Source organism: Myxine glutinosa, chromosome 12, assembly GCF_964187855.1.
Source record: "Myxine glutinosa chromosome 12, kmMyxGlut1.1, whole genome shotgun sequence".
NCBI classification, from domain to species: domain Eukaryota; kingdom Metazoa; phylum Chordata; class Myxini; order Myxiniformes; family Myxinidae; genus Myxine; species Myxine glutinosa.
The window spans coordinates 36,024,148-36,036,429 of record NC_136272.1 but is presented as its reverse complement, the minus strand read 5'-3'; the positions used below and the strand labels follow the sequence as shown (position 1 = coordinate 36,036,429).

Genomic DNA, 12,282 nt, shown 5'->3' with positions numbered 1-12,282 from the left:
ACACTCCAAAGTATTTCCACTACGTCTGTGCCATCCTTTCAGACTATATTCGGTATTATATCCGGATACTTATGAAAATATCATGCACGTGCCACGTATTTTTTTTTTTTTTTTGTATACAGAATCGAGGCTCGTGAAAGAGCTAACATTTATCACACAAACAAATCAAACAGACAAACAAAATATATAAAAAGAGGGAGCGGTAGACAAGATGGGGAGAGGAGGGGAAGCACACAAACACAACATTTGAGAGCAGGGACATCGGGAGATGTGTGGGAGGGAGAGGGCTTGGGGGGAGGAGGCGTGGGAAGGGGGGGGGGGGGGTGGGAGAAGTATATAACACAAGGACACCAAGGACTTCCAGGAAAGAAGTTGGTATTTCAAAAAAGTGGATTTGGGGTGAAATTAGCGGGAGTAGAAAATGCATCAGTGTATGCATCAGTGTTCACGTGATCACATGGATTTGTATTAATGGACACCTGAATTTATTACTGAACAAAGGCATTTTTCTCTGCCAAACCTGAATGCGGTTGAGCTCAACCACAGGTCCATGCTGATGGTCACGCACCATAGTGGCCTGCACAACCTTGCGGAAAGCTGCCTCCTGCAAAAACATAATACGAATAAATAAAATTGGAAGGCGTCACGACACAGTACCTCCAAAACATTGGCAAGAGATGGGTATCAGAGCAGGATATTTTAAACCTAGTTCACCGCTTTGAGAGAACACACTCAGACAATCAAGCAATGGCATCAACAATCAATTTTTTCTTCTGTAATGCAATCTGATTCTGAAAAGAATACGAGTTCTGTTTTCAATGGTAATAAATCATATTTAATATCTCAGCATACTTTCCATTCACATTATTGATGCAAAATTTCATTGTGAAAGTCCCAGCCTGCTCCGAGATACAGCCTGGAAATTGGGAGTGCAGGAAGAAAAACAAAAAAACCCAAAATTGTGGTTCAGTATGCCTCGGGGTCGAAGAAACTCTGAGTTACCATTAAAAATTTGGCGCACTAATTGTAGAAATAAACTCTACTTTCCATATCCTATTGGGGTAAGGGGTTAATTACACCAAAACCAACGTAGCAGTAGCAGGGTAAACTACGCATATTACAAACTAGACATAATTCGACGTTGTGATGTCGACTGATACGCCACTGCCCACATTTAGTCTTTCTTTGCCTGACTCTAACTTTTGACCTAACAGCTCAGACCTCAGACCTTTTAGCCCCAATATCTAATCTATACATACAGCCGTGGTAAAAAATATTTCCAGCCTTGCACTTTTTTCAAAGAACTCACAAAACTTGAAATTTTGAAATTGACAAAATTATTTCGTCTCCATAATTCTTTATTTCACTGTTAAAATTACAGAACCTTTGTTTTTGATTCAGAACTTAATATATCCTTTAAAATCAGAAAATAAGAAATGGCAATGACAAATTATTGACACCCTAGACTTAATATTTGGGAGCACGGCCTTTGGATAAAATAACTGCAGTCAAGCGTTTCCTATAGCCATGAATGAGCTTCCTACACCTCTCTACTGGCAGTTTGGCCCACTGTTCTTGTGCAAACTGCTCCAGTTCTCTCAGATTTGAAGGGTGCCTTCTCCCAACTGCTGTTTTCAGATCTCCCCACAGGTGTTCAATGGGATTTATATCAGGACTCATTGCTGGCCACTTCAGAACAGTCCAGTGTTTTGTATTGAACCATTCCTGGGTGCTTTTGAAGTGTGTTTGGGATCATTGTCCTACTGCAAGACCCATGACCTTCGACGGAGACCCAGCTTTCTGACACTGGGTTGAACATTGCGCTCCAAAATGCCTTGGTAATCTCCTGATTTCATGATGCCATGCACACATTCAAGGCACCCAGTGCCAGAGGCAGCACAGCAACCCCAAAACATCACCAAACCTCCTCTATGTTTGACTGTAGGGAAGGTGTTCTTTTCTTTGAAGGCTTCATTGCGTTTTCTGTAAACAAAGAGATGCTCTAAAAGCTCTAATTTGGTCTCATCTGTCCAAAGGACATTCTCCCAGAAGGATTTTGGCTTGTTCAGGCAAACTCCAGTCAGGCTTTCCTATATCACTCTTTCAGCAGTGGGGTCATCCTGGGTCTCCTACCATAGAACCCCCTTTCATAAAGTTGGCGACAGAGGGTGCGAGTTGAAACTGCCATACCTTGTGTCTGAAGGTCAGCTTGAATCTGTTTGGCAGTTGATTGAGGTGCTTTCTCCACCATTCGAACAATCCTTCGCTGCAATCTTCGATCAAGTTTTCTCTTGCGGCCACATCCAGGGAGGTTGGCTACAGTGCCATGAGCCTTAAACTTCCTGATAACATTGCGTAGGGTAGACACAGGAACATCAAGGTCTCTGGAGATGGACTTGTAGCCTTGAGATTATCTGTGCTTAGCTATAATCTTGTGCCTGACCTCCTCAGCCAATTCTCTGGTTTTCTTTCTTTTCTCCATGCTCATTGACACAAAAGTCAATAAATAAATAAAAAAATAAAAAAGGCTAAATTGACACACAATGACACAAAACAGCAGAAGAACTCCTTTTCTCTTCTCAAACTGGTTGAATGAGTGATTTTTATATTGCAGGCACCTGCAACTCACCACAGGTGAGTTCAATTCCAAAGTAAAGGAGAATCACCTGCTTGAAATCTAATTATTTCTAACAACTTCTAAAAGGTGCCAATAATATTGTCCGGGCCATTTTAGGATTTCTGTCTGGAATAAGCTAAGATTTAGTACTTTTGTCACCTTTTATTTTTGTTCCACAGTAAACCAAAGAAATATATTTGTGAATACTAAAAGATTTTTTCATTTCTTCAATTCTCTGGAATAAATGGTGCATTATTTGAAAAAAAAGAACAAGAATGGCAATATTTTTGGCCACGACTGTATATGCATCATAGTACATGTTACTCAACTTGGTTTTCATTCAAATTCCGTCTCCATTGGTATCACAGTAACAGTTTTAACACCGTTTTAATGTGATCTCTGACCTTTGACTTTTTGACTTTACATTCTAATCGTTACATCTTTGCATCAAACTACATACTTGTGACATGTTAGGTTTAAATCCAGTTGTCAAAAAGTTATTACAATATTTTTTTATTTATCTAACATTGTCTCTGAACTTTGAACTTTTGACTGCAAAATGTCATCACTTTACTGTTGCATCATAGTTCATACTTGAACCACGTTTGGTCAAAATCCCATCAATGGCTCACAAGTTATGGAGGATAGAGGCTTTTTACCGAACATGACCTTTGGCCTCTGACATTTCATCTCTTGACCTCAAAATCAAATCAGGTCATCTTTGCATCATAATACATACTTGTGTCAACTTTGGTCTAAATCTCATTGTTGGTTCACAAGTCATCACGGTAACAGCATTTTGACTTAATATGACCTCTGACCTTTGACCACAAAATCGAATTAGTTCATCATTACATCATAGTACACACTTGATCTAAGAATGCTTTAAATCCTTTGAGCTGTTCTCAAGTTATCGCACAAACAAAAACCTATTACAGGCGGCCACATGGATGGACGGAAAGACAGACGCATGGACAGATGCACGGATGGATAGACAGCCTGACGGACAACCCAAAAACACAATTCCTGTGGTGACTTCATCAGTGGAGGCATAAAAAATAAGTTAATTATAAGTGTGTAAATTATATTGCATTTGTATATTCTAATCATAAATGGATATCATAAATATAAAGTACATGTCCCCAGTCATGGGGAAATTTGCAGTTAATCTATCAATGGAAAGCGCCCTTGTGGTGGGAGTGGAGGGGGGGGGGGGGGGGAGAGGTGGGAGGGGGAGAGGGGAACGTGGGGGGAGGGGGGAGGAGGGAAATGAAGTCACTACAACCGATCACGGTCAAAAAGACAGACAGACAGATGGACGGACAGAGAAACCTAATTGGGTATCTTAGTATGATGATATGTATATTCTATGTGGTCCAGCTGTCTGTCAGAAACCAAATGCCACTTTTTAAGTCTGGGTACTAAAGTGTGAGCTTGATAGGCATGAGAAAGCAATGTAAAAGAGGTGTTTATTCAATATGTAACAGCCAAGTGATATGCGTGGTACTTTGTGGGAAAAATTTTTTTTCAGACAGAATACGAATGATGTCGGTAATGAAAAACCATAAACAAGCTACAATGGGTGAATTTTAAAACGACCAGAGAAATAAACATTTCCATCTTTAATGCAAAGACGAAAATAACATCGGCATCGACTTGGAAGAAAATCTATGGCAACATGAGGGGCAAAGGATATTAACAGAAAAAGATCATATCTGAACTACTCAAACACATATGATGAATTAGGACATTATTTGGTTTACCCTGGATACTGCCTTGACAATAAATCAGAATAATAATGACAGGACAACACACAAAGTAACCCTATATTGAAGAATTTGTGTTCAAATTGGTTGAGGTTGAGGTTGACGTGCTCACAAGACAGATATTGTAAAAACAGACTGAAATGATGTCTTTCAATAATCGCTCATTCCCAACATTACATGATGCCCCTCAATGAAGTGAGAGTTATTACCTTCCCTGATGATATGAGGATTCCACGTAGCATATCCAGGCCAACAAGTGGGCTCTGCCCTGGTTCATCACTAGGCCGAGATTCCAGGTTGAACATGCTGATGCAAGGACAGAAAAGATCCGAAAATGTCTGCAACAGGATAAGGCGGTTCCGTAATGCCACAATTGGCAGTTCTTGCAGGTGGCTATACTCCATCGGAACCTGGAAGTAAGAATAAAAATGCCTCACCAGTGTTGCAGAAGGGCAAAACCTGTTGATGAAGACTAAATGTGCAACTATAGGAGATAGATTAAATGACCCAAGAAATGCACAAGTGATTGCCCTTTTAATTGGGGCCTCCTCTGAACCACTATTTTATGATTAACATAATCTCGAATTATATCTACATCCCTTTAACTAATGGTATGAAATTTAGGCAATGGAATGGCACACAATGACATGATTTTCAAAAGATATGGAATCTTTCATGTCTACAAAAACCAACACGTAGATGGGACATGGCTGGTTTTCTGTCGCAATCGTAAGGTTGGCATGCTCCGATATACAGACCCCGTTGCCGACATTGTGCAAGAATTGAGTCTTTATAGTCATGTTTGATCCTTCTAGGGATCAAACACAGAGTAGACAGCTCACTGGGCAGCATGCTACCAACTGAGCTACGTTATGAGCCAGGGAGCAGAAATTATGAAATGGCCGTAAGTCAGGTCGGAGGGCAATGATGATGACGACGACGATGGCAGTAGTGAGGTACTGGAGGGTTAAGTAATGGGACCATCAATTTGCATTCCTTATAGAAGTGATGTAGGTACAGGAGTGATAAATAGGACATCACAAACCATTAACGATACCAGGTATTCTATAAACCGAGTCAGGAAGGAGGTGTTATGCATTGGCATGCATGTGTTTGTGACTTTGTGTGCATTGTTACCCTGCGCTCGCGAAGCGAAAACAGGGTTAAGCATTCAGTTATGCACGTGTGCCGTACGTGTCTACATTTTAAAAATTCATTTTCTCGGCAACCGTTGGTCCGATCGACACGAAATTTTAACATACAAGCGTCTCCGCCTGTAGAATTTTTTTATTCATAATTGTGACGTCATAGGTCACGGGGTATGGACGCCACCTTGGAAAAACGTTACACCTCCATATCTCCCAAACCACTCAATGGAAAAAATAGAAACATGGCTCATTGTCAAGTACTCACCATTGAGAATAAGATATGTTGATAGTGATGTCATCAGTGCCTTACTTATGACGTCATAATTCGACAAGTACAACGCTTGATCTGATCAGTATGAATAAAACAAAAATTCCTCTGCAACTGTTAGACCGATGGACACAAAATTTTCAGAATATGTGCGGCTCCTGTATAATTTTAAAATGATAATTATAACGTCATAGGTCACGTGGTACAGACGCCATCTTTGAAAAAATCGAAAAAAGTCGCACCTCTATATCCCCGAAACCACTACATGGAAAAAATTGAAACACGGCTCATTGTCAAGTACTCCCCTTGGGGAATAAGATATGTTAATGATGATGTCATCCGTGCCTTCGCTATGACGTCATAATTCGACAAGTGCAAGACGTATCTGATCATTTTTTTTTTTTCCAGCAACTGTTGGTCTGATGGACACGAAATTTTTACCATAGGAGCACCTCCTCCTTCAGAAAATTTTAATGATAATCATGACGTCATCGGTCATGTGGTACAGGCGCCATCTTGGAAAAACCGAAAAATGTTGCACCTCTATATCTCCAAAATCGCTGCTTGGAAAAAATTGAAACATGGCTCATTGTAAAGAACTCCATATGGGGAATATGTTTTGTTAACGATGACGTCATTGGTGCCATAATTATGACGTCATAATTCAACAGGGACAATGCTTAGTCTGATCAGTTTGAAATGTATTGAGCGTGATCTATGCAACAATTATATTAGAGAATATAAATGTATGACGTCATCGCTCACGTGGTCTGGCAGCCATATTGGATCAAAGAAAAACAATGTTCAAAAACAGAAGAGTTGGCTCACAACAAGATGACTGCGCAGGGTAAGTTTTCTATGAATACCATCTAGTTAGTTTTATGTCTCCCCCTCTCTCCCCCTTCTCCCCTTACAATATATGCTGTCTCCCGATTCCCCCAATGCACACATCATATCCAACTATAACGGCACTCTACGTTGTCACGATGTCGACTGATATGCCCCCGCCCACATTATTACATCATTATAATACTTGTATCAAGTTTGATTTAAATCCATTCAGCTGTGCACAATTTGGCATATGTTTACCTGACATGACCTCTGACCTTTGACCTCGTGACCCCCAAAATCGAATCAGTTAATCTTTACATCATTATACATATCTGTACCAAGTTTGAATTAGATCCATTTAGCCATTCTCAAGTTATAGACCGATTACAGACTTTGACCTTTAACCTTTGATCTCCTGAACCCAAAATCGAATCAGTTAATCTTTACATCATGATACATACCTGTACTAAGATTTAATTAGATCACTTCAGCCATTCTTGAGTTTTAGACCTATTATAGACTTTGACCTTTGACCTCTTGACCCCAAATTCTAATCATTTAATCTTTACATCATTATACATACCCTTACCAAATTTTAATTAGATTATTGCAGCCATTCTCAATTTATAGACCGATTACAGACTTTGACCTTTGACCTCTTGATCCCAAAATCAAATCAGTTCATCTTTACATCATTCTATACAATCATACTAAATTTGGTCAGAATCCCATTACTGGTTCACAAGTTATCGCGGTAACAGTACTTTTTACCGAAAATGACCTCTGACCTTTGCCCTTTGACCTCGTTACCCCAAAATCTAATCAGTTCATCTTTAAGTCATTATACATACCTCTTAAAATGCCTGTTGTTGTTGGGTTGTTGGCATTTCGGTGCAGGGCTGCATTTGTAAATACCCATTGTGCTGTGTTTTCAATTTTGTTGCACAAACATCTGCATGAAAGAAGTGCAAAAACAGGTGACGAGCTCACCTGTACGGGCAGTTGTCCAGCATGTGCCGGTTTGCTCGTGGACCATGCGAGGCTGTGGGCAGACCCACAAGCCACGCGGTTAATTTGCTTTCCTTGCAAAGCAGAAACCAGACGGGGACGTTGGATGGCATTAGTGGTGCCATCACCCAGTTGACCTTCATCGTTGTCACCCCATGTGTACACTTCACCTGACGAGAAAGGAAAATAACAAATAATATTCAACTTTAATGGTCATTGCCAAAATATATATCTTAAAATATAATAAAAAATATCAGTCGATATTTCAGTGGACTTTTAATGCTCTCAGACAAACTTGGGATGTATATGTAATAATAATAATAATAATTCATTTATTTTGTATAGCGCTTTTCAAGAAGCCCAAAGGCGCTTTGACAGAGTGGAAAACATAATGCATAACAATACATGAAAACAACAATTGCAAAAAGACAAGAATCAAAGAATCCAAATTCCAATGAAAGAATCCAAATCAATATGTGGCATCTGAAAATGTTACGTTGCCAACATCCAGGGTTGGCAGGGTAGTTTAGAGGTATGAGTACACTCCCCTCAGCTGTCTACCCCGGGTTTGAATCCCAGCCCAGCTATAAACTGCCAACCTGGAGTTTCACAGGCATGGTGAGACATCATTGTGTGTGCCGTCCCTCTGATGGATCTTAAACCTGGGTGTCCCGTTGGCTGCCATCAGTCGGTGCACATTAAAGGTCCCCTTCAAGAAGAGTAGGCGAGTTATCACTGGCACACTGACCGCAAGCAGGTTGGTGGTCTTTCTGTCTTCTACCGACTCCTCTCCGGCCTTGCTCCCCCAGCTCTCTCTGTGCTCTGTCCCCCTAATATTTCTACAGGTCGCACAAGATCTGCCAGCAACCCTCTTATGGTTAAACTGCCAAAATCTAGGCTCTCTGCTCACCTTCACTCTTTCATTCCCCTTTTTCCCGCCTCTGGAACAAACTCCCCCACTCCCTTCAATCCCACTCCTCCCTCCAGGTCTTTAAAACAGCTGTTCACCACCATCTCTTATCTTCCCCCATCCAAAACCTTGATTTTTTCTACCCCTGCTAGTTCACCCCAGATACACTTTTTTCGAAATTCCAACTTCTTTCCTGGAAGTCCTTGCAATGTCCATATGTTTTATACCTCTCCCACCTCCCCCAAGCCCTCTCCCTCCCACAGTTCTCTCGATGTCCCTGCTCTCAAATGTTGTGTTTGTGTCCTTCCCCCTCTCTCCCCATCTTGTCTACCGTTCCCCTTATTTTGTGTTTTATGTGTCGTTTTGACTTTTTGTGTGATCAATGTTAGCTCTTTCACGAGCCTCGATCTTGTATACAAAAAAAAAAGGGAAAAAAAAAAAGACAAATTTCTGCGTTCTCGGTCGATTATCCTGCGTTGCCATAGCGACCCATCAGTATTGTAACCAGTGCCAGAGAAACTGCTTCAGAAGACCTGATGCTCTGTCTGGAGCATGGGGCACAGGTATGAGCACATTCCCCATGCAGGAAGGGGGTGGGGAGGAATCCTTCAGCACAACCGAGTAAGGGAAAAATGGCACTCACCATCTTCTGTGCAGCAAACACAATGCAAAGAACCAGTGGCAATTGCAATCACTTTTCTGCCCTGCAGCGCTTGCACTTGCCTTGGCCTCCGCACGTGGTCATCTGATCCATGACCCAGACGATGGTAGTCCCCCTTTCCCCTGTACAGAAAGACGAGCGTAAAAACACAAAAGCAAAGTGTCATGTCGCAGTTGCGAGTCGAAATCCTTCCATGATTTGGTATGACATAAATGAAAACTTCAACGTATAGCAATACATCGATGCACAATATGTCACTCACTCCTTCGTATGAAGACATTTGACCCAACGAAACGTTATAATGGTGACAGAAGTCATTTGCATGCAACTGCGTCCATACTGGCTGTTCTGCTCTCGTGAACGACATTGTGCGAGTATGTGTGAAATGTAGTAATTAACACCACGCACCAGGTGAACACGGCGCCCGACTTGCTGAGTGCCACAGAGAATTGAGAGCCGCACTCCACTTTAATCACACCAAGTCCAGTCAACGACTCGATCTGAGAAAGGAAGCAGCGAGAGCGAGAGAAGGTTACGAGGGTTACAGGTCTACGTGGAAACTTCGTACATCATGCAGAACACAAATCAAGGGGAGGCTGATTGCTCGGAGAACAATTAGCAGACAGTCTCCCAAACACCTCCTTTACACCCTTGGGATCAGGGTTAGGGTTAGGCCTAACAAATTGGTTTCTAAGATTCCAACTGAAAACTTTTAGATAATGCATTCAACCAAGCCAGTGGACTTTGAGCAATGCAGGACGTTTAGAGAGATCAAGATTAGAGACATCATTCAGGAACGATGAATGGACTTGTTCGTAGTTACTCCTTGTCTTTGTCTTGGAAGCAAGCGGAGAGCTACAGAATTGTTTCAACAGAACTGATATGACTAAACCGAACATATTTAAACACATAATACTGTCACTATACTCTTTGTGTGCTGGATTCATCAACTTTCAACTGCAGAGGAAAGAAATAACAAATAAATGTTGATTCAATTATGGGTAATATCATAACATAGTGAAGGCCTTGTGGTGAGAGTACTATGCTGAAATATCAGGTGCTGTTGTTACCTCCGCCACCGAAGGTGGATGGAGGTTATGTTTTTACCCCTGTGCGTTTGTTTGTTACTTGCAAAATTGAAGATTGTAAAAATATGTATATTGGTCGGTTGTGTTTGTTATTCTGTCTGTCTGTCTGAGTGCCACAGAGTGCCATTTCTTGTTTGTTACTTGGCAATTTTTTTTTTCTTTGCAAGTATGTTGCTCACTCCGGGTTTGTGTGTTTGTTTGTCCGCTCACTTATACTTGCCTAAAAAAAAACCAAAAAAAAACCTACAGGTCACTTATACTTGCCTGAAGGTCACAATTTTAAACCGATCTTCACGAAACTTCACCAAATGGTAGAGTTCGTGGTCCGAAAAAATCCTATATATTTTTGGGGTCAAAAGGTCAACATATGCCAAAGGTCAACCACTTTTTTCAGATTTCTAAAATCCTCAGTTTTCATCCGATTAACTTAAACTTTGAAGACGATTTGCACATCAGGTCACTGAATTCAACCACTAATTATTTTTGAGGTCAAAAGGATGCTCCATTGAGTGCCATTCTGTTTTGTTCTGTTTTGCCAAGTGTCACTCAGTGAGTGATTTTTCATTTGTCTGTTTGTTTGTCACCGACCTACAGGTCACAATTCTAAACAGATCATGAAACTTCACCAAGTTGTAGAGTTCGTCACAATTGAGAAGTCTATGGTTTTTGAGGTCAAAGGTCATCTGGAGGTCAAATTTCTAAAATCGCCATTTTAATCCGATTGACTTGGAAATTGAACACCATTTGTATATTGAGTCACTAAATTGGAAAACAACCAATTTTTGAGGTCAAAATGTCAAAGGTCAACTCAAGATCAAACTTCCAAAACATCAATTTTCATCTGAAAAACCTTCAATTTTCACCAGATTGACTTGAAAATTTAACAGTATTGGCATAGTGCCTCACTGAATTGGGAAACCAACTATTTTGAGGTCAAAAGGCCAAAGGTCAACTCAGGGTCAAGCTTCCAACATCATCAATTTTCATCTGAAAAATCATCAATTTTCATCCGATTGACTTGAAAATTTAACAGTATTGGCATAGTGCCTCACTGAATTGGGAAACCAACTATTTTTGAGGTCAAAAGGTCAAAGGTCAACTCCAGGTCAAACTTCTAAAATCATACATTTTCATCTAAAAATCATCACTTTTCCTTCTATTGACCTGAGCTTTGATGAAGATCGTCAATTTTGATCTTGATGAAATTGTCAGTTGCAACCTTTTTTTCGGGGGAGGGGGGGGGGGGTGGATTTTGCAAGTATCGTGCTCTGCATGACGTCTTCTTGTTTGTTTGTTTGTATGTCTGTCTGTGAACAAGATATCTCAAAAAGTTGTGGACGGGTTCAGACGAAATTTGGCAGAGAGGTAGTGTATGTGACACAGATGAAATTATTAGATTTTGATGAAGATCCGGATTCGGATCCGGCTCGTATAATTTTTTAAGTGATTCTTCACCAATGGGAGATAGGGCCAAAAACGAAATTTGGACGAAACTTGGTGTACAGGTTGACCAGGACGAATCAATTCAATTTTGGTGAAGATCTGAATATGGATTCGGATGCGAGAATTATTTAATTTTTAAGTGATTCTTCACCATTGAAAGATCGGGCGAAAAGCGACACATATCACGACATCTCAAAAAGTTATGGACGAGTTATGACTAAACTTGGTGGACGAGTTTGTTAGGTGACAAGAACAAGCCGATTCGATTTTGGTTCAGGTCCGAATCCAGATCCGGCCGATCAGTGGGTTACCAAACAAACTGTTCAGCCTGGCAAAGGAATGCACTCTACCGAGTGCCATTGTTGTTCTCTTGAACAAGCCCGCAGCACAAAGACAGCCAATCGATCTAGCAGGAGCGACCCAGAGATGCCCCACATCCAAAATGGTGTACTCCCACCTTCCCGAAGTCAGGGCCACAACAGAGTTAGAGAGGGAGAGATAAGAGGGAAAGGGCCGCTCCATGGGGACCAATCGGCACTCTG

General features: G+C 41.0%; 1 protein-coding gene across 4 annotated transcripts in view; it reads right to left on the bottom strand.

Moving 5' to 3' along the window:
- HERC2 (HECT and RLD domain containing E3 ubiquitin protein ligase 2) overlaps positions 1 to 12,282 on the bottom strand; it is a 425,948-nt gene that overhangs the window by 40,454 nt on the left and 373,212 nt on the right. For all 4 annotated transcript variants that reach the window (XM_078766738.1, XM_078766740.1, XM_068132745.2 and 1 more), the window contains exons 82-86: positions 9,618 to 9,709; positions 9,192 to 9,331; positions 7,621 to 7,808; positions 4,593 to 4,793; positions 521 to 604 (exon numbers count right to left, since the gene is read on the bottom strand). In XM_078766738.1, the coding sequence (XP_078622864.1) occupies positions 521 to 604; positions 4,593 to 4,793; positions 7,621 to 7,808; positions 9,192 to 9,331; positions 9,618 to 9,709 (705 nt within the window). The remainder of the gene's footprint in view (positions 1 to 520; positions 605 to 4,592; positions 4,794 to 7,620; positions 7,809 to 9,191; positions 9,332 to 9,617; positions 9,710 to 12,282) is intronic.